Source organism: Ruditapes philippinarum, unplaced genomic scaffold (assembly GCF_026571515.1).
Source record: "Ruditapes philippinarum isolate M1 unplaced genomic scaffold, ASM2657151v2 ctg1381_1_1_1_1, whole genome shotgun sequence".
Lineage (NCBI taxonomy): Eukaryota > Metazoa > Mollusca > Bivalvia > Venerida > Veneridae > Ruditapes > Ruditapes philippinarum.
Window position 1 is genome coordinate 350,471 of NW_026853170.1, and position 22,603 is coordinate 373,073.

Genomic DNA, 22,603 nt, shown 5'->3' on the forward strand with positions numbered 1-22,603 from the left:
GAATGTTTTTTTGTATGTAACTGTCAACCCGGACAACATTACCGTCTGGATATCGCATCGATCATTTTATTGTATTATATATAATATATAAAGTTAACACCCACCCACTAACCTAGTTTATAGATAGTCAGCATATTTAAATTACATTTAAACACATCGTGCTCACATAACCTAGAAGTAAAAAAAAAGTATGACTATAACTTTGACTTTTTCAGATTAACCGTAGAAATGTCGGGGGAAAATGATGTCCAAGTTTTCTATGAAAAGTTATTGTATCTTTATTGCATCCTGGCTGGAATAAAATGCTAAAATTTTAATTTACTTCTCAGTCAAGATAAAAGCGATGATGACCAATTGAAGCCGTCAGAATCGAAAATACTCAGTATATAAAGTGTTTGATTAAAACGGATTCTGCAGCAACACTCTAAATGCAGAACCAACAAACCTACCAACAAATATCATTGAAAATAAAAACGGTGCTATATTCAATATACATTATAAACACGGTGAAAATAGAAACGGCACGATTTTCGTACTATTGACACAGACAAACAGTTAGCTCATACCTGTGACAAAGAAAGAACGCAGGCGAAAATTATAAAAGTTTATTTTGTATGACTTCTTCTTTTCCTATATCGTTTTAGATATACAAGCACTTGGAGGGTGATCAATTTTTATTAAAGTGTTTGCTCAAACCATGCTGAATAACGTGACATCAATATTATATAATATTTACACAGTTTTAAAAACACCCAACTACTTTTTATAAAAGCGTCTAATGCATTTCTAGATTTCTTAGTCTTATATATACGTAGTCAAATATTACACCCATTATATGTTCCTTGATTGACATTTGATTGGAAAGGATATTTTCCCTCAAATGTACCATATACTCTGTTGCAAAAGAAAGCATACGCTTGGTTACAGGAAATTCTGTATACTTACTTAAGAAAATTTGTATTAACATTTTTTTCAGAATTGTGGTTCGTGTAAAAAGTGTATTGGCTGTACGCTGTAATAAACAAGTATGTATCAATCTAATGTATATACAAGCTTACAAGAGTTAATGTTCTTGTTGATAGCCTGTATGATTTTTCATCATACGTATTTTTGACACTTAATAAAAAGTTTAAATTGTCAGACCATTTTTTGGTTATAATTATTAGTTTCTATTGTTAGTAGGTTGTTTTTTTTATTATTATGATGCACATTTATCTATTTTTATGTGTAATGCTCTGCCAAGTATAGATACAATCTTTATTTGTAACATAACAGCTGAAAGAAAAGTTAAACGTTTTAATAACTTTTTAATAATGTATATCTTTTGTAATTCAGCTGAACAAGTTTTCTTTTATGATCTATAAAACTGTATTTAATGCCATCTTTTGTTTCACATATCATCAATAATAAAACGTAGAACTGTTTTGATCAAAGATGATGTTATTTCAATTGATAAATCGATAAAATACCCGTTTATCATCTGCTAGTTAACTGAAAACTTCAACATTTATCATTATCAGAGACAAAATCAATATAGATGGTTTTTGTTGCTTCCAATATTTTTATATCAGACGATGTGTTGCACTTAATCGTAATTATCTCTTTACTTCAGTCTGCAGACTTTCATTCCCCGGAGTCATGCCCGGGTGCACCAGCATTAATGTTTGTTCTTGTCAACAGATATTTGTTGCCTAGCTATGAATTGGTATTGGTCAAAGACAAAAGAGCGGAATGCCTGGGGAGATAACTAAATCACATTTATTGGGACTTGACGTTTCATTGCAAATAAAATTTGTACTGAAATAATAATGTATAATAATGTTATTGATAAAGAGCGCATTTCTCAGGTCTGAAAATAAAATCCATATTCTGTTCTGTTTTGTCCTTCGTGTATAACATTAATTAGTTAGACAGTATATTGTCCTGTTCATGTGAGTCTGTCAAGATATACTAGTATATGATAGTGATAAGGATGGTGTCTATTTATGCATTTGAAATTATATGACGATTGGTTTGGTTTAGTCATATTTAGTTTAAACAATATTTTATTGATAATCCACACATTAACATAATAAATTACATAAAATAAAATTTATGGCTTGAGTAGGAAGCTTGTAAAGCTTTTTTGAAAACTCTCTCCGTAATAGTCATATTTATTAAAGCTCGACTGCGAAACAAGTTCTTGCAACTTATATTTATCACTTTCGAGTCCGCTTTCTGGAACCAACCAATACTGGTGTCATATGAAGAAACATGGTCGTGACCCGAGTAGAGCTCGAAACCATGATATCTGGGTTGAGAGGCAGACATGTAAACCACTGTACGACGAATAAGTTTGTATGACCCGAACCGCTATGATAGGGATATATAACAAACAACCACTATCCCGTCAAAAGGTCTTTCAAACGAATTTGAAAATACTGTACAATTGCTGTCTTTAATATTCAGAACTTTAATATTCAGTACTACAAATAAATGAGCCGCGTCACGACAAAACCAACATAATGGGTTTGCGACCAGCATGGATCCAGACCAGCCTGCGCATCCGCGCAGTCTGATCAGGATGCATGCTGTTCGTAATCAGTTTCCCTACTTGTTATAGGGTTTGTAAGCAAACAGCATGGATCCTGATCAGACTGCGCGGATGCGCAGGCTGGTCTGGATCCATGCTGGTCGCAAACGCACTATGTTGGTTTTGTCGTGACGCGGCTCAAATTAGTCACAGCCGTTACGATAGATGATAAAAACGTCACGAGAGTTGATTACAATCCAAGTATCGGAAAGTATTCAATGAATTTTAATTAATTAGAAACAATATTGACAATGGATTACGTACTTAATCACTCGTGTATTGACATATTGACATACAGAAAGACTAAAACAAAATATATGTAAAAATATATTTATTTCTTAGGCAAAACATAAAGTATCTGTTTACACAACATAGAAATCAACAAATAAGCAACATTTTATGAAGCACAAATATAAACATGTATACGCTAATGTAAGGTAAGACATATAATATGAAACAAATTAGTTTGGGACAGATGTCAGAATTCATACATGCACATTTTTTGTTCGTGTGTACGATCGTTTACAGAATATTAAAGGTGAAATCATACAATAAGATATACTTTAAATTGGTAGTAGATTTAGTACTGCATGGCAATTTTGAAAATTGCGTTCATTGTCAGCCATTGTTGTTATAGACCAATACTCAAAGTTCTCTTTTTTCAAATAGATGTCATTTAAATGTTTTGAAAGTTTTAAATAACATTTTATCTATATGATACCTTTGTGGTTTCGATGGTTTGATTCCACTATCATAGCGTTTGGGGTGTAATTCAACAAATTTGTAAGTTTAAATTCAGTGATATAAATATAAATACAGTTAAATTGTTAAGAAGGGTATTTTGTATATTATTTTAAGCTGTTGTTAAAAGGTTAACAAACTTTCTTTATGGAAAGCCTTAACATTATATTTTCGATACAAAAAGCAGAAATAAAAATGTCTTCATCAACAACAATTCGGCAGTGTTGAACTAAGGCCTTTATCTAGAAATAATCCTTCGTTGCCATGTCAGCCAGAAACCGTTCATTCATTGGGTCCTTTGGTGTGATGCCTTAAAATAAGACAATGTCCTCGGATTGCCGTTGTGGCTGCGCCGGGATATTTCCAGCTTCATCGTCTGAATCAAACACGACGACACCGGCTTGATTGACAGGAGAATTGCTAGCTGGAATTTGAGGTTGTATAAAAATATCGTTATGTCCGCTTGCAGGCCTCGCAGGCATAGTCTTTGATAGTACGTGGGCAGGTCGTGTCGTCTGCGACATCTGCTGGGTAGAATATGTCGTCTGTGTAAGTTGCTGAGCAGGTCGTGTCGTCTGCGAGAGTTGTTGAGCAGGTTTCGAGGACGCCTGAGACATTTGTACACGTACGTGATAAGGTTCGTAGCTTACACGTTCTGTGGGAGCAGTCGTCTGGCGTAGATATGTAGTTGTGGCATCATTTTTAGTGGTATAATTATTAGTAAATGATGTGTCTTGCTGGTAGGTTACTGTAGGCTGCGACCTTGGTGTGCTCTCTGGTAACACATCGGCAATTATAAAATGTTCTTCCTCTGGTTCGAACTTCAACGTCTTGGACTAGAATATAAAAAGTAGTGCTCATTAAGCAAAATGCAATACTGAATACATGCTATATGTTAATAATAGAGATTGGATCCAAATGTAAAGAATTAATTTGAATATACAATTGTTGGTTTCTCAATGAAATGCTGAATCCTGTTCAACATATAACAATTACCTGCAAGATATAAGACCCCAATATAAGGTTATCGTCTCTATCGTGTTATTTATTTACCTATGTTATTTATTTACCTACGTTATTTATTTATCTACGTTATTTGTTTACCTATGTTATTTATTTACCTTCGTTATATATTAACCTACATTAGTTATTTATTTGTCTACGTTATTTATTTATCTACGTTATTTATTTATCTACGTTATTTATTTACCTACGTTATTTATTTATCTACGTTATTTACCAATATAATTTATTTATCTACATCATTTATTTATCTACGTTATTTATCTATCTACGTTATTTATTGACCTACGTTATTTATTTACCTATGTTATTTATTTATCTACGTTATTTATTTACCTACATTATTTATTTACCTACCTTTTCCTCGTAATGGTCCACTGGAGGTAATCGTGTTATCCAGGCGTCTGAAACATACAATATATTGGTTATCACTTTTAGATGGATGCGAGGTTATATTCCTGTGAATATTTGATAAAAAAAACTATTTAATTTGCAAAAAAAAATGAATTCATAAAATCTTTCTCAGCCACATGTGCAAATAAATATATGTAAAGAACGCATTTATTTAATGATATGATATTTATATTTTATTTATTGCAATAAACCTACATAATTATATTCCCAGACGTATTTTACTTTAAATGATATTCTTAAAGGATGCATTAAAACTGTTTTATAGAAAATATAAGTAGTCAAATAACATTGAATTTATATACTTGAAAATGTAAAACTATCATTTAAGAGCATTGCATGAAGGTAAATCTGTTTACTCCCCTTTTATTTTTTGTTTGTTAAATCGTGTTTGAAATCAATCAATCAATCAATCAATCAATCAATCAATGTAGATTTTAAGTATCACATCAAAGTATCAAAGTATCAAAGTATCACATCAAAGTATCAAAGGTATCACATCAAAAGACCCAATGGTGAATACAAGACAATTGTTTCCAGGATATTTCATGAAACAAAATTTCCCTAACCTACAATGTCGCTAAATAGTTAAAATAACACGAGAGATCAATCTACGTGGAAACTGTGCTTGAATATATAAGATGATCATTGTGGACGCTTCACATACTTACTTTATATAATTTATCATAACCATTCTTGTAGACTTGCTAAATCAAACATGCTACATCTTGTTGATATTAGACATGTGATATTGACACAACATTGTAACATTGTAATTAAATGAGTACAATTTCAACATGACATATATACCGTAACAATGTAACATGCAACTAAATACTAATAAATGTAAAAACTGAACGAAAATTGATATAAACATTATCAAATAACTTCTGTAAGCTTTTTACAAAACATTCTATAAAAAGACACATCTTTCCAAGCCAACTTAACAATTATACTAGTAACAATATATGAAAAAAAAATCATACACCTGTATAATGATATTATATAATATATAATCTATGTGCGTTCTATGCAGACTACAATCATGTCAAGAAGTACATGAACAGGACTTGCTAATGGCTTTGTGTTAATATATGAACAAATATACACTCCCGAGTTTAATTTTTACTAATAAAAGATAAAAAAAGGTCTAGAAAACATATAAAACAAAATGTCATCACATAAAAAGTGAGAAAAAAGGTATATAGATGCAGAGATGAGATGTTGAATTGAAAAGCGGAAATATGGTAGTTGTGCCAATGAAATGTTCATGAAAGTATATGGTACATGTATATGTAAATGCAAGAGCACAAGCGATGAAATAAATATCCTCCTTGTTGAAATAAACATTATAATATATAATGTTGATTACTGTAAATGATTGATTAAAAAGTAATTGATAGCGGAAGATGACTTAGAAGTAAATTGTCCAAGATGTTTCCCGTTTTCATGATATTGTTTTAATATTACCATTATGTTCAAATGTCATCACACTGTTTCGTGTTTACCACGAAGTTTTCCATTCTCGACGATGTTTCCCGTTTACATGCTGCTGTTTTCCTATCATCATATTCTTTCCCGTTTACATGCTGCTGTTTTCTTATCATCATATTGTTTCCCATTTACATGCTGCTGTTTTCTTATCATCGTTGTTTCCAATTTACATGCTGCTGTTTTCCTATCATCATATTCTTTCCCATTTACATGCTGCTGTTTTCCTATCATCATATTCTTTCCCATTTACATGCTGCTGTTTTCTTATCATCATATTGTTTCCCATTTACATGCTGTTTTCTTATCATCATATTGTTTCCCATTTACATGCTGCTGTTTTCCTATCATCATATTGTTTCCCATTTACATGCTGCTGTTTTCTTATCATCATATTGTTTCCCATTTACATGCTGCTGTTTTCCTATCATCATATTCTTTCCCATTTACATGCTGCTGTTTTCCTATCATCGTTGTTTCCAATTTACATGCTGCTGTTTTCCTATCATCATATTCTTTCCCATTTACATGCTGCTGTTTTCCTATCATCATATTCTTTCCCATTTACATGCTGCTGTTTTCTTATCACCATATTGTTTCCCATTTACATGCTGCTGTTTTCTTATCATCATATTGTTTCCCATTTACATGCTGCTGTTTTCCTATCATCATATTGTTTCCCATTTACATGCTGCTGTTTTCCTATCATCATATTGTTTCCCATTTACATGCTGCTGTTTTGCTATCATCATATTGTTTCCCATTTACATGCTGCTGTTTTCCTATCATCATATTGTTTCCCATTTACATGCTGCTGTTTTCCTATCATCATATTGTTTCCAGTTTACCATGACGTTTTCCATTCACCGTGATGTTTCCAGTTTATTACGATGTTTTCCATTCATCTAACTGTTTCTTGTTTACCACCATGTTTTCCATTCATCATCCATTTTACTGTTTGCCGCCCTGTTTGTCATTCATCGTGATGTTCCTGTCTATCGCGATGTTCCATTGTAATGTTGTTCTGTTAACCACGATGTTTTCGTATTTCCAGGCTGTTTCCAGTTTACTACGATGTTTTTCATACACCGTACTGTTTCCTGTTTACCGCAATGGTCCTAGTCTAGCAGTATCTGAGTGGTTCAACAGCATGTTTCATATTCTATGATTTTGCAGGCCGACAAACATTTAACTCATCTATAAGTTTCATTAAACTTTTAAATCATGTCGAAGATAAAATAAAATGAATAGAACTATGAAGTGAACAGAAAAGACACGATGTATTACCAGGAATAAATGGGTGTTGTAATGGTAAGAGAAGCAAGCATTATCTGGGTATATATACCTGTGATCGGCTCTTGCCGTTCTAGTGTTGTTACTCTACTACCTGGTGCTATATTGTACATGCGCATGTTCATCTTCCTACCAGATTTCGGCGTTCCTTCCGGAGACGCTGATCTCTTAACCTTTTGTTTGAATATACGCCATTCTACTCTTGGTATCCTGTATCTTCCCTTTCTAGCTTGACGTTTCATGTACCAATCTCGCCTGATAATAATAGAAATGTCAAACAAAATACATGTATAGTTTCTGTTTGAGCAAATATTTATGACCTTGCAATGTTTTTTAACTTGAAATATTTCATTATTTGGTCGTCTCAGATAACCTAACAGCATGCTTTTATTATCTGTAAACAAAATTTAGGTCTAATAAAATAAGTAGATGCGAAAGAAATGTGATAGTACCTAGTATCTTATTACTATAGAAAGCAAGCGTACTGTGCAAATTTTAGAAAAACTTAAAACTTGCTGTCCTTGACATATGTAACAGCGATTATAATGGGAATTCAGTTATATACCTTAATTAAACTTTATTTACCAAATTTAAACAAACTTTATTTATTTACTAAGTGGATAAATTCAGGATTTTGTTTGTTTGGGTGGGGTGGGTATATGTCGACCTACTCACCACATGACTGCTATAATGAGCAGTATAGCTATGGCAACCAGAAATATAAATCCAGCAAGTGAGGCGGCAACCATTCCACCGACATTATAGTCATACCCCAGTGTCCCTGTAATATATCATACACAGTTACTATACAACAAACAAACATATACTCACCAATTATTCATAAAAGGTATCCTAAACAGAACATATGAGTTCTGATATATATATCACATAAGTTGAACTAGACAAATACTGGTATACATGACATATAAATAATTGGAACCAGGCGCACTTCTAGGCAACGAAAAATGCACTGAAATAAATCACCATCAATTTATATTTAACTATATTTGTACTTTTTCAAAATACTTTTTGACACAAATAAGAAATGATACTGAGATTTAAAAATTCAGTCATAAATGTAAGAGTGCAAGCCTTGAACATCGTCTCAAAGGAGCAGTTACAATTATGCCCAAGAACAAGTCTGTTCAATATTGCTTTCGATAGCTATAATATATCCTAGATTAATGGACACAATCATATTTTGCTGTATAACATGACAATGTGAAAGAGTCTGGGAACTTTTGGAAGTTAAATTTTATGTTGTACGTTACTTTTCTGTTTTCAACTCTCCTTTAATTTATTCACTCATAGATATATAGATGGAAAGAAATGAGTGAAAATGAAGATACTCATTAATTGTATAATTACATTTGTTGTCACATCATGTTGATAATAAAGTACATGACTTGTAAAGGTCTCATTTTTAAATTGAACATTTCTGGAGTCTGATAAAAATATACATTGTAGTGAATTGATTAATTGTGTTAAAAACCCAAATGTTATGGTAATTTTGCCTTAAAAAATGATGCATTGAATACGCTCGTCCATGCATCTTAAAAATAAAATGTGCTTTAGATTTTGTTATATGAATTTATTATATGAAAAGCAATTTACTATGCGTAATTAAACTCCTAACAAATGTTTGGCAACTTTGTGCAGTAAAAAAGTCTGTGTAATAACAGTTTGATATAGCAAAAGGAAAAAACTAGTAGATGGACCGTAACTTTACAGTATTATAACAATGAATCATGGGCTAAGGAATTACTTCCATACTGATATCTATCTCTATGCTTTGTGAAATCAAACAAACATTTCCCATTCATTTACAGTTTTACGGTGTGTTACCTGTCAAAAGCGGTCTTTTTTATATATAATGCAAACTTTAACAAAAACTCTGTTTGGTATCAGCGTTTGTGTTGAGTGAAGCGGTGATTCGAGATATTTTTATACAATGGGTAACTTGTTAAACAAGACTTATACCTAACATGTAAAAAGACAAATAAATATGTCCACAATGATGTTGTATAGCAAGGATAACAATAGAAATAATCTGTCTGTAATGGTCAATAGGGTTTTCATATTAGGTCATGACTCAAAGAATTCTCCTCTTTTTCTACATTTACTACAGAATGTCAGTACTTGCGTTGCAAAATACAAGCATAAATGTTTGCATATACATTGTAGTTTATTTCTTCTTTAAAAATATTGCATATGTAGCTTTTTATATACATGAAGTATATGTGTAGAAGTACATAAGTATGAGTTATTTTCATTTCGTAGGTAGATAAAACAGCTATATACTCTTTATATACACTTTACTAAATAAAGATGATTAAGCTCATGTTTAGTAACATCATACTTTGCAGTTTTATTAATATTTTGATAGTAAGTGAAAGGTCATGCGAAATGCTGTATAAAGATCTAAATAAAACATGTTCTACGGGTGTCCTTTGGTCTATTGATCGCCCGATTTCTAATTTAATAAAACCTGCATGATTGTATGTAATGTGAAATTAAAACGTTAACTTGATATTTAAAGCGTTTTTAAACAAGTTTAGATGAAGACATGGTCTCGGGTAATTGCACTTAAATTAAGATTGAATGCCTTTCATCTTGATGTAGGAAATATTTGAAACCGCCCATATATTAGTATTTCATCAACATACAGTGAGTTAGATTAAACGAATGTGTGTGTACATTTGATATACGAGTATTAACGCTAATGCCCAGGACAGAATGCTTTAAAGCTGAATGCCTCCAAACGAGCCAAAAATTTTTCAAGACAATGTTGTAATTGAGGTTGTATACCACATTTAAAGGGAGACACAGGTCTAAATTTTGTTCAACATATATAGATATATTTACGCTTCAAACCCAAAATATTTAGAATTTAAACAGAAATTCATGCTGAAACTTCAAGAAATGTCATTTTAGCGTGATTTTAGTACATAAGATCATTTTAATATTTTTGTCATTATATATATGTATATAATTATGCTTATAAAACAATTTTCAAACATCAAAGAATATGTAAAATATGTAATGCAAATATTTGTAAATATTATAAATTATTTAATTATTTAAATATATGCATTCATTTCTTATTGGAAAATTTGACTTAGACTTTATAGAATTTTTTTTATTACCTCCCTTTATTTACATGAAAAGTTAAATTTGGTAGTATCTTTATAAATAATGCTTTTTAGAACTTACAATATTGATAAATCTTAATTTGAGCATTATATTTATGATATAAAACCATAAAAAAATGTGTTACGGGATCTTTAAAAAAAAATGAAATAAGATTTAAAGAAGAGTAAAAATATTCACAATTCATGTAATGATTTACATGTTACATGCTATGATGATTTTGAAGTATCTAATACCACATTTCTACTGCGTATCTTATACATATTTTTACGTTTATTTGTTAATTTACTAGGATTGAAAGTACTTTCTTTGATCGCTTGACGATATTTTATATTTTTTAATATTTTTTTCAATATTTTCATGAAAGCTTGAATCTGGATGCATGCTGCTTTTATAGCCTGATTTTAACAATGTTTGGTAAAAATATAAAATCATCATTTCTTCCTGATCAATTTGGTTGATGATACATGTTTTATTTATCATAAATTAAAAGATCGTCAATTCAATATTTCAAGGTTAATTATGAAAATGTTTATCTTGAAACTTCAAATCCTTGAAACGGAACACTTAAATACGTTTTTGCAGTAGAATTATCCTTGAACACACAATTTTGAAAATATATTTAATCAAACCTATTGCATTGACTACGAGACATTTTACCGCAACCATGTCATAGTGTTTTCTTCACTCTGACAGATCTTTGTGTTTGTAAAAAGTTGTACTGCCGATGGTATCTTTTCAACCTTTTGAAACTTTTCGATACTTGCAATACTACTATACTGTTCTTCTAGGTTTGGTATACATGTACGTAAAAATCTTTGATGTGACGAGAGAAAAGTAAATTATTTCTGTTCATTATTTGATACAGTTTTTGTTAATCCTTTGCCGAAGCATGGACGTGCGTTACATGTGCATGGTGTTAAATGTCAAAATTATTACTTTTAGCTAAATTCTTGTCAGTTGATATTATATTTCGCAACACGGAAAATTCTAAACCATCAAGAAATATAATCTACAACATCCTGATACAACAATGTGATAACGTTACACTAAAAGCCTGTAAAGATTGTATTATGGTGAATATTGGGTTCAATGGCACATGTCATATAATCCCCGTCTAAATCATCCGCCTTCAAATAAAGCAATAAACCAAAAGAAATATTATGAAACCACAAAAAAGACATAAAATTGAAATTAAAGACATGGATACAACATATTATATGTTATATTATATTTCTTTAGTGTAATTTATAACATGAATCATAGCAAAAGATGATGAATAGATGATTATATTGAGGTGTTTGTTTACTTCAGTGTAAGATCGGAATATATTTCACCGAGTGAGCCCCAAAAGGTATATTTCACAAGTGGCGCAGCCACGAGTGAAATATGAACTTTTGGTGTTCACGAGGTGAAATATTTTTCGATCTTACACTGAAGCATAATTTCGGGGTGGTGGGTGGTTGGGGGGGGGGGGGAGAAAATCATTTCCAGTCTCTTCATATCTCTACATTTACCTAGGAACATGTCTTATGTCTTGGTTTTGGAGAAGAGCGATGGTCAGCCTTATGATGGTGATGGACAGCTTGAAAGAGTAGCTTATAGAATAGTAAAGCCAGTAAAAATGTGGTTGAATAATACTAGTAACAGAAGTCGATATGCAACTAATAGAAGTGTAAATGGAAAACGATTGGAAATGGTAGTAAAAGGTCAGTGGCAGAATAATATAAATTTAGAGGATCCGTGATAGACATGGGAAAGTGTGAGACATTGGTGTACCAAAAAGAAGACACTGATATCGCTAGACATACTGTGCAGATATTGCAAATTACAAGGCATATAACGATGGTCCGGACGTTAATGTATCAAGGAATACCCGAGAAGAAAAAAACAATTAACGTGTAATGTAATAAAACTAAACATGCCCATATTTGACCAGCAATGCGGCTGGAGTCATGTGTCTACATATAGAACGATGTTGTACGCTATATGATGGTATTGATGAAACAATTACTGATCATAAAATAGAGATAGGGAGATAGTATTCGGTTTCAAACTTTTATAACCACGCAGCTATCATAAAAACATTGATTTCTCATACCAACATTCACCTTAATCAAATTGTCTGAACCGAAAAAAAAAATGCTTTAAACAAACGCTAACATTTGAAACAAAAAAATCACTAAAGAAAATGTACGGTGTAGGCGTTATCTGGTATATGTGTATATTGAATATACATTATTGTTTTATTTCTTTTGCTTTAAATATGAAATATTCTCATTGAATAGCTTCAAATATAGCTAGCTTTTCTCATTCAGACGTTAATATATTTCTTCATAAATCCGTGTAAATACAATGTTTTTTTTATAAATTAAGTAAAATCTACTTTAATAAAAATCATTCTTGTGAAACTGTGTAAATTCATTAAATTCACTGATAAATATCATTAAACAAAAGTCACAAAAGTATTTAAGACTAATTCGTATCGAAATTGCACGCTTACCTACAAAGACTTACTGAAGTTCGCATCCGGTCTGGTATTAACATAACCAATCGCTAGAAGTAATACTAAAATATAAAAATGTAAATTAAACAAATGGAATCAGGTTTTAAAATTCAATTAGTTTTTTATTTCACTGATAATCATATGAATACTGTAATATAACGCAATGGGCATATATAAAAAGGTGGAAAAGCTATATAATAAAGATAATATTTAAACTGATATAGAAGAACAAGAAACCAGTTACCGGGAAGTATGAAAAACACGGTTAAGCGCCGTATAATCATGAAGTTTTGTGGACACTAACGAGGGATAAATCATAAATTGAGCTTGCGAGAACCCGTGTGGTGGTTCAGTTCACTGTGTTTGAAGCGTAATTTCGGGGTGGTGGGAGGGGGAGGGGGTGATTTACTCTACATTTACCTCGGTACATGTCTCTTGTCGCTCTCAAGGTACACTGTCCAATTAGGGGCGCGTATAGTATTTACGTAAGGTCATTCTGGGTGATATATCCGAGATACATACTCACGTAGTCCGAAAAAACTGCTCGAACTTTTTAAACATAGAATAAAACAACTTGAATAGACATGGAATCTTGAGTTAATACAGGGCGATGGACAGATGAAAGAATAGCGATTCTGCAGGTTTTGGGCAGATAATAGAAGAGCGATGGTCAGCCTAATGATTGCGATGGAAAGCTTAAAAGAGTAGCTTACAGAAGAGTAAAGACAGTAAAATGGTGGTTGAATAATACTAGTAACAGAAGTCGATATGCAACTAATAGAAGAGTAAATGGAAAACGATTGGAAATGGTAGTAAAGGGCCAGTGACAGAATAATATAAATTTAAAGGATCCGTGATAGACATGGGAAAGCGTGAGACATTGGTGTACCAAAAAGAAGGCACTGATATTGCTAGACATGTACTGTGCAGATATTGCAAATTACAAGGCATATAACGATGGTCCGGACGTTAATGTATCACGGAATACCCGAGAAGAAAAAACAAATAACGTGTAATGTAATAAAACTAAGCATGCCCATATTTGACCATCAATGCGGCTGAAGTCATGTGTCTACATATAGAACGATGTGGTACGCTATATGATAGTATTGGTGAAACAATTACTGATCATAAAATAGAGATAGGGAGATAGTATTCGGTTTCAAACTTTTATAACCACGTAACTATCATAAAAACATTGATTTCTCATACCAACATTCCCCTTAATCAAAATGTCTGAACCTAAAAAAAAATGCTTTAAACAAACGCTAACATTTGAAACAAAAAATCACTAAAGAAAATGTACGGTGTAGGCGTTATCTGGTATATATTGAATATAGCTTTATTTCTTTTGCTTTAAATATGACATATTCTCATTTAATTAAATACATGTTGTTTCAAATATAGCTAGCTTTTCTCACCATCAAGAACCTTATATATCATTTCTTCTATAATCTCGTTGTAAATAGCAATGTTTTTGCTTATAAATTAGGTACAAATCTACTTTATTCTATAAACAATTATTCTTGTGGAACTGTGTAAATATTCAGTCTTAAATTCACTGTAAATAGTCATTCAAAACCAATAAGTCACAAATGATTAGTGACTAATTCGTATCGAAATGCCACGCCCTTACCCCTAAAAAACTTACTGAAGTTCGCATCCGGTCTAGGTCTTAACATACCAATCGCTAGGAGTAATACTAAAATAGTAAATGTCAAACGTGTATAATGCAAATGGATCAGGTTTTAAATTCAATTTGTTTCCTTGTTTAATTAACAATTACTTCACGTTTTAGAGCTGTACATGTATATAAAGTTTATGGTTTGTATAAAGAAAGAATACATACCCGATATTGATTCCAATAAGAGAACACAGAGTAACGTTATTTTTACAGTCATTTTGAATATTCTGTTATAAATATTTCATTAGTGTTAGAGAATCTTGGATCACTGTAATGCTTTATATATTAAATTCCCGAAACTCGATTCTCTACCTTGTGTGCATTAGTTTGAAGATTTATGCAATAACTCCTGCGATAAAGGTGAAAGACAGTCCGTACCAACTGTCAACTACATATAAGCTATAATTGGAAAAGCGTTCGTTTACAAATCGCTGAAGCGGAGAGAATTTGTTTAAGCCACAACTTAAATATATTTATATATACGGTAATGAGAATACCGGGAAGTGAGCTTAAACAATCTGAATCTATGGTAAATGTCTGTCTCAAGAATGTTATGTACTGTACATTGTAGTATACGTAAAAATAATATTATTAAGGAAGTTTTGGTCTAAATTAGGTTAAATTTCAAACTGGTTTTGGTGAATGCCGTTTAAGAGCACATTAGTTTCCCTTCACGTAGGGGTTATGATAGCAGAATAGAAATCAATAAAAGAGTCATTTGATAGGCAATGGGCACTAAAATGTGTGTTCCCTTGCAATGTATTTTTTATGTATATTTTAGAAACTGTATTTGATTATTAAATTCAGTTATAATACTGCATGTCCATTTTCATTTGGTAAATCGGAGTCGCAATGACGCTAAATGTAAAATAATTGTACAATAACTTGTATATATGGCACTGTGACAGACAGATGAAGTAGGGGCATTATTGTCCTATGGGACATTTCTAGTTAACTAAGAATGTTCTTATATAAAGTGTACTCTGACTGGTTAATTATCTCGTGCGCACGACTTAATTCTTAATAATCTCGTCGTTTCCTTATATGAACTCGTGCCCATTACTTATTTATCTCGTTCGCACGACATGATATCTCGTGCGCACCACTTAATAATCTCGTGCGCGCGACTAAATAACTTATGACCACGACTTAGTAACTCATGCGCACGACACAGTATCTCGTTCGCACCACTTAATCATCTAGTGCGCACGACTTAGTAACTTGTGCGCACGACATAGTATCTCGTGTTCACCACTTAATTATCTCACGTGCACGACTTAGTAACTCGTGGCCACCACCACATAGTCGTGTGCACCACTTAATTACCTTGTGCGCACGACTTAGTATCTCTTGGCCACGACATAGTAACTCATGCGCACGTGATGAATAAAAACGCATCTAACTTTTGTGCCACCGTATGGATGTGAACCTATTCTTGGAAACATTTTCTGTTGTAAACCTTCATTTTTTTGACGGGAAATTTCCGACATTTACTGGGTGAGGCAAACATGTTCAAATGCAGTAAAAAATTACTGCTGTATTCCCGTAATAACATTTCATAAGCATACCTATATGCATTTAGTTTCATTTACAGGGCGTCCGCGATCCTTAGTATCTTTACAAAAGTGTAAACTTAATATAATAAAATATTTTATAAATAACGAACAAATGACAAGAAAAGGTAAAAATGTTTTTACTTATTAGCCCGAACAGAACCAAGATGGACCAAGGGAGGTAATATACTGTTATATTTCAATAAACAGTATAAGATTTACAAATTCTTAGTGTGCAACAACATAAAAAAAGTAGAAAATGCACTCCGACCATCAATACTGTTTATAAGATATTCTGTGGAAATTGTGTTTTATTTTCGAATTTTATTGTTCGTTTTGTTGTACCTGAAGAGCTTCAACATTCCGAACGTTGTATTTTAGCTAACAACATAGCCATTTTAAGGTCATGGTGAGCTTTGCTGGCAATCAGATGTCCTTCCTTTGTGCCTCTTTATTTTTAGACTACGTGAAATCAGTTTCCTTAATTGTACAAAGCTAGTTACAGAGTCATTGCCCTTAAAAGAACCTATGCATGCTTACTTTGCATTTCTCGTATTGTAGTGTTGTTGTTTCTTTCTTTTTCATTCAATCGAAAGTTTTACACTAACCGGCCATATGGACTAGAGATATTGCCTTATCATTATGTCTGCGATTTATTCTTTTCTTTTTACTCCGTGTCAACTAACCTTCCACAAAATTAATCATTCACAAAATGAAATTTTTCATTTTATGAACCAATCTGGAGAAGTTAACTGTTGTGATTTTGTTTGCACAATAATAACAATGTTTTAACCGAATCTTTATATACAACGCAACAATAGATCTTCGTGGCTTTTTATAAGCCAAGCGTATATTCCACAATGAGGTATTCAGGCAGAGTTGATTTCTACTCATGCTACTTTCAAAGACATACTTTTTCACATTTTAACACAAAGTTGCGTTGCAAAATAATTTTGTAATGCCTTTAAGGTTGACCATGGGTAATGGGCACTATAGGGAACTGTAAAATTGACAACATAGGACAGTTGTTTGTCTTTAAGGTCACTTGTGTGCAAAATTTAAACAAAATTTACCGTGTGACTTATGAGTTATGGATATATTTCTGAACTAATACTTTGTTACAAGAAGGGCTTATTTTCAGAAATGACAAAGCTCTAAATAATCTATAATATCATCATTATGAAAAAAAATGTTTTCCTATTACTCATTGTTAAGAAAAAATAATAACATTCATATAACAAATCACACAAGCAGAATGATTGTTTCTAATAAAATGTTTTTCATTTGTATTAAAATGTTACACTATCCCATCCACTTTAAATACTTATTTGACAATTTCCCTATATAAAAAGCCTTATTCAAAATATCCCAAAAATTTACCACAATGAGGGGATGTTTTCAAAGTTTGCCTAAATTTTCTTAAAAGTACTCATATATTGGTTGATCATGCGGAATATAAAATACTTTTACCGTGTAGTTTTTATTTTATTAAACTTTGAAAATATCTGGTATCATATTTGCTATTAAATTTGGCATTATTTAGCAAATAAATACCTACAATAATTAAAATCAAACACTTTTTTCTTCCATAAGGGATCAAAGAGATACATAAATAATGTTAAAAAGAAAAAAGGAAAAAAATTAAAGTTGCCCAATCTAGGGTTAGAACCCACACCCCTCAATTTCAATGTAGATTCTCTTCAGCATTACCCATGGTCTACCTTAATAGTACTGACATAATTGAAAGAGTTAGAAAACAAACTGTATAGGGAACCAGGGGCGTAACTAGGCGTACTCCTGTACGCCCGTGCGTACAAATCAATCCTGTATTCAAAAAAATCACATGCGCTTAAAGTTCTAAAAAGTGATAAAAACATAGGGGGTAGTGTGGTCGGGGCTTATAGAGGCCTACTGACTCTTTCGACTTTATCATTATATGAATATTTCATAACATATACAGTATAAATTAATATCTTTTAAAATGATCTATATTGCGATAATTTGTACAGATTCAACGGAGAAAAGTTATGAAAAGCTTAAGGTGTCTTGTTCAGAACCTATTCTTGGCCGAGATATTCCCCTAGCATTGGCTTGGTGGCCTGTTTTTGCGCAACGTGCATCTTATTCTGCGCGCAGGTCGCCCGCAATAATTTTTTCCCAAACTTTTTACTATTCCCGTATCGGCCCTTTTGTGTCCTCTTCTGATTTTGGTTGGGTGCCTTCTGGGTGCCCTTCTGGTGTGGCTGGATTGTGTAGGGGGCTGAGTTCTGCCAACGTAGCCTTGAATGTTTGATTTTTAATCTCATCTTTTAATCAGAAAACAAGTAACAAATTGGTATAATTTCTCAATGGCACATTAGTCAATTGATTGAGAAAATAACTTTGCCGTGCCAGAAAGGGCAGAAAAAGACAAAGAATTTACAATTTCTTCTCAATTTTATGCATTTATTTAAAAGAAAAGTAATATTCTAAACTTAGTTGTTGACATAATCATTCTCTGTGGTCAGCAAAACATTGCGATGAGTCATCAAGCAAGTTACATCATTATTAAAGTCGTACATGCATATATCTGCTTATGAATTTACTTTATGATCACAAACGGTCTTAAATGAGTCCTTTGATGTATTCACATTATCCACATCTATGTTATATGCAACATTTTTTAATTAATTTACTGACATTTCTGAAAGGAGATTTTGAAATATCTTTGCGTGTAATATAACGTGTAATATAACGCGTTATTTTTATATATACAAAATGTATTGTAATGTAATGAAATATTTAACAGTCCAAAACACTCACTGAACTTAATCACAATTTTCACACCATTATCGTTCTTAAATTAATATTTTGTTACAACAGTTGCTATTTATGAAGGTGCAGAATGACAGTCTTTCCTCAGAGAGCATTGGGGCATTGTGTGAATATGCTCATCTTTGTCGAGAGTCTCAGCGTTAGCTGTGGCTTATGTGACGGACTAACGTGAATTTGACAATTCCGTCCAGCGGACCCGGCTTTTCTAAAGAAAGCAAGGCTCTGTACTCAAACATGACATATAATAAATTCAATTAAAACAAATGCTTGCTTTAGTGTTCGACGTTTCTAGCGTTTTTTTTATCTAAAATTTACTAAATACGGGAGATTTGTTGCTATAACATCAGTTTGAAAGTCGCAAAATAACAATTTTTTCTGCAAAAAAAATCGATTATAAATATAAAAAAGTTCTATGGTATATGTAACGTACTTGTTCATTTTACCTAAAATTAACAAAAAGAGTTGAAAATCATTACCAATATGTTGTCAATATAGCCTCTAGATAGTCACAAAATGCCAGGATATCGCTTCCTCTTTCAAAAAAAAATCTCGGGGGAGCATGCCCCCGAACCCCCCTACTTAAGGAGTACATACCAAAATAGCTCAGTTACGCCCCTGGGAACTTTGAAGGATGTGTGATGAAACAAATCATTATTGGGATACATTTTAGGAAAAAGAACCCATAGATCTGTGCCCCGGCCATAATACTTGTCAGTAACCAATTTCACAAAACAAATTCCAAGTGTCCTTGACCCTGAACCCAGTAATCTCTTATCCCAACATAAGTTAAAGGTTTACCCGAAGTACATACCAGTCAATGCTCAAAGGCTGAATGACCAACTGTGTTTAACTTTATCTTGAGTTTGATTCTGATCCTAAACTCCTGCATATTTAGAGGATCACCTACAGTACATGTAAGTTCCTACCAAATATGAAAGATGTTGGTTAATAAATAAAGAATATAAAAGCAAAATTCTAACAGTCTTCACACTAGTCCCCTATCAGACATATAGGAAATTCAAGTGCATACAACACCATATATGCACAGCATATTTAAAAATTTGATGTTCGATATGATGTCAATACACCAAAGGACGTGAGGAAAATTAACTCTAGCTAAAAATGGAACATATTTTTATCAATTCTCTTTTTACTTCAATGTTAGAATGGAAATAGATATTACTTTTTCTAGCATTATCATATAATAATGCACGGTTTATTGTTCAAATGCTTTGTGATTAATCACTAAAGCCTATTGGCCTTTCTTATCTTGCGTATTTGAACTAGGACTTTGCATTATGCTACAACAATTCCCAAACCCCATCAAAATGAGAAATCTACCTACTAAATATGAAAGAGTTCAATAAATATAAAGACTGTATGAGCAAAAGTATATACAAAATATTTTTAGCTCAAGCAATCTTGACCTCAGTTACCCATTTCACACCACCCACTGTATGTTCCTATTAAATATTAAAGACATCAATGTATGTTCCTATTAAATATTCAAGACATCAAGGTATGTTCCTATTAAATATTCAAGACATCAAGGTATGTTCCTATTAAATATTAAAGACATCAAGGTATGTTCCTATTAAATATGAAAGACATCAAGGTATGTTCCTATTAAATATTAAAGACATCAAGGTATGTTCCTATTAAATATGAAAGACATCAAGGTATGTTCCTATTAAATATGAAAGACATCAAGGTATGTTCCTATTAAATATTAAAGACATCAAGGTATGTTCCTATTAAATATGAAAGACATCAAGGTATGTTCCTATTAAATATGAAAGACATCAAGGTATGTTCCTATTAAATATTAAAGACATCAAGGTATGTTCCTATTAAATATTAAAGACATCAAGGTATGTTCCTATTAAATATGAAAGACATCAAGGTATGTTCCTATTAAATATGAAAGACATCAAGGTATGTTCCTATTAAATATGAAAGACATCAAGGTATGTTCCTATTAAATATGAAAGACATCAATGTATGTTCCTATTAAATATTAAAGACATCAAGGTATGTTCCTATTAAATATTAAAGACATCAATGTATGTTCCTATTAAATATGAAAGACATCAAGGTATGTTCCTATTAAATATGAAAGACATCAAGGTATGTTCCTATTAAATATTAAAGACATCAAGGTATGTTCCTATTAAATATTAAAGACATCAAGGTATGTTCCTATTAAATATGAAAGACATCAAGGTATGTTCCTATTAAATATGAAAGACATCAAGGTATGTTCCTATTAAATATGAAAGACATCAAGGTATGTTCCTATTAAATATGAAAGACATCAAGGTATGTTCCTATTAAATATGAAAGACATCAGTCTATAAATAAAAGCCGAAGTTACAGGACCATCCAAGGTATTTATATACCTGCACAATATGATATTTAGTAGCCAGCATAGTTTAACTATACCAGTGTTACAAAGGGAAATAACTTGGGAGATAAAAGCAAAATTTGGGTATTTTAATAACTACCCCTTTGTTATCTCCATTACTTACCCAGCTTCTTAGAGCTTTTAAAGGAATAGCGTCAAAGAAAATTGCTTCCATAGCCACCTAAGAAGTATATGTTTGTGTGGACAAACAGACAGTCGGTTATGCCCAGGAAAATTAAAATTGGAGTTTTTAGTCATTTGTAAACGAGATATGTTTGTAAAACATGTATGCCCCATATCGGCAGCCAATTAGGCATGTGATTAGGTTATTATGCTCGACTTCTGACCGGCAACCACTGAACAAAAAATTGATAAGGGTTTATATACTGGTCATGACTAGTCACAAGGTAATAATTATTGTGACCCCATAGGTTGTGTGCAGCAATTTAAGTTACAAATCTTACCAAATAACATATGCATAAATTTTATGAATCGTGTAGGCCTCATTAATGACAGTCAAGTTGTTATATTATATTAGAATACCAAAAGCATTTTTAGTTTAATACAAAAATATCAACCAAGGCAACTTGAGTTGTTGAGTTATTGGTCAGAAACCGTCTTTAAGTACAAGCTCAATATTAAACAGATCCCTTGACCCCAAAATCAATAGGGGTCATCCGCTGGTCATGACCAATCATCGTACCAAGTTTGAAGTTCCTAGGCCTAAGCCTTCTTTAGTTGTTGATCGGAAACCGTTTTTACCTACAAGGTCAATGTGACCTTGACCTTTAACCTCTTGACCCCAAATCAAAAGGGGTCATGACCAATCATCATGCCAAGTTTGAAGTTCCTAGGCCTAAGCATTCTTTAGTTATTGATCGGAAACCGCTTTTACCTACAGGGTCAATGTGACCTTCATCTTTGACCCCAAAATCAATAGGGGCCATCTGCTGGTCATGAC

General features: G+C 32.2%; 1 protein-coding gene across 2 annotated transcripts; it reads right to left on the reverse strand.

Moving 5' to 3' along the window:
• Positions 1–2,886: 2,886 nt before the first annotated feature.
• On the reverse strand, positions 2,887–15,280 carry LOC132735971 (uncharacterized). Of its 2 annotated transcripts, none has more exons than XM_060723016.1 (5): positions 15,037–15,280; positions 8,207–8,312; positions 7,665–7,786; positions 4,694–4,740; positions 2,887–4,149 (listed from the first exon to the last, which is right to left on the reverse strand). In XM_060723016.1, exons 1-5 carry the CDS (start codon positions 15,086–15,088, stop codon positions 3,625–3,627), a joined length of 852 nt encoding a protein of 283 aa, XP_060578999.1. In that variant the 5' UTR covers positions 15,089–15,280; the 3' UTR covers positions 2,887–3,624. The 2 variants fall into 2 exon arrangements, with proteins under 2 accessions (XP_060578999.1, XP_060578998.1); XM_060723015.1 differs by having other exon boundaries at positions 7,584–7,786; positions 15,037–15,278.
• Between the last annotated feature and the right edge of the window lie 7,323 nt (positions 15,281–22,603).

Coding starts and splice junctions, on each gene's coding strand:
- LOC132735971 (XM_060723015.1), bottom strand. CDS start 15,088: ATGACTGTAAAAATAACGTTACTCTGTGTTCTCTTATTGGAATCAATA. Junction 4,741..7,583: donor ACGGCAAGAGCCGATCACAG/GTATATATACCC, acceptor TGTATGTTTCAG/ACGCCTGGATAACACGATTA. Junction 4,150..4,693: donor TGGACCATTACGAGGAAAAG/GTAGGTAAATAA, acceptor TTTATATTCTAG/TCCAAGACGTTGAAGTTCGA.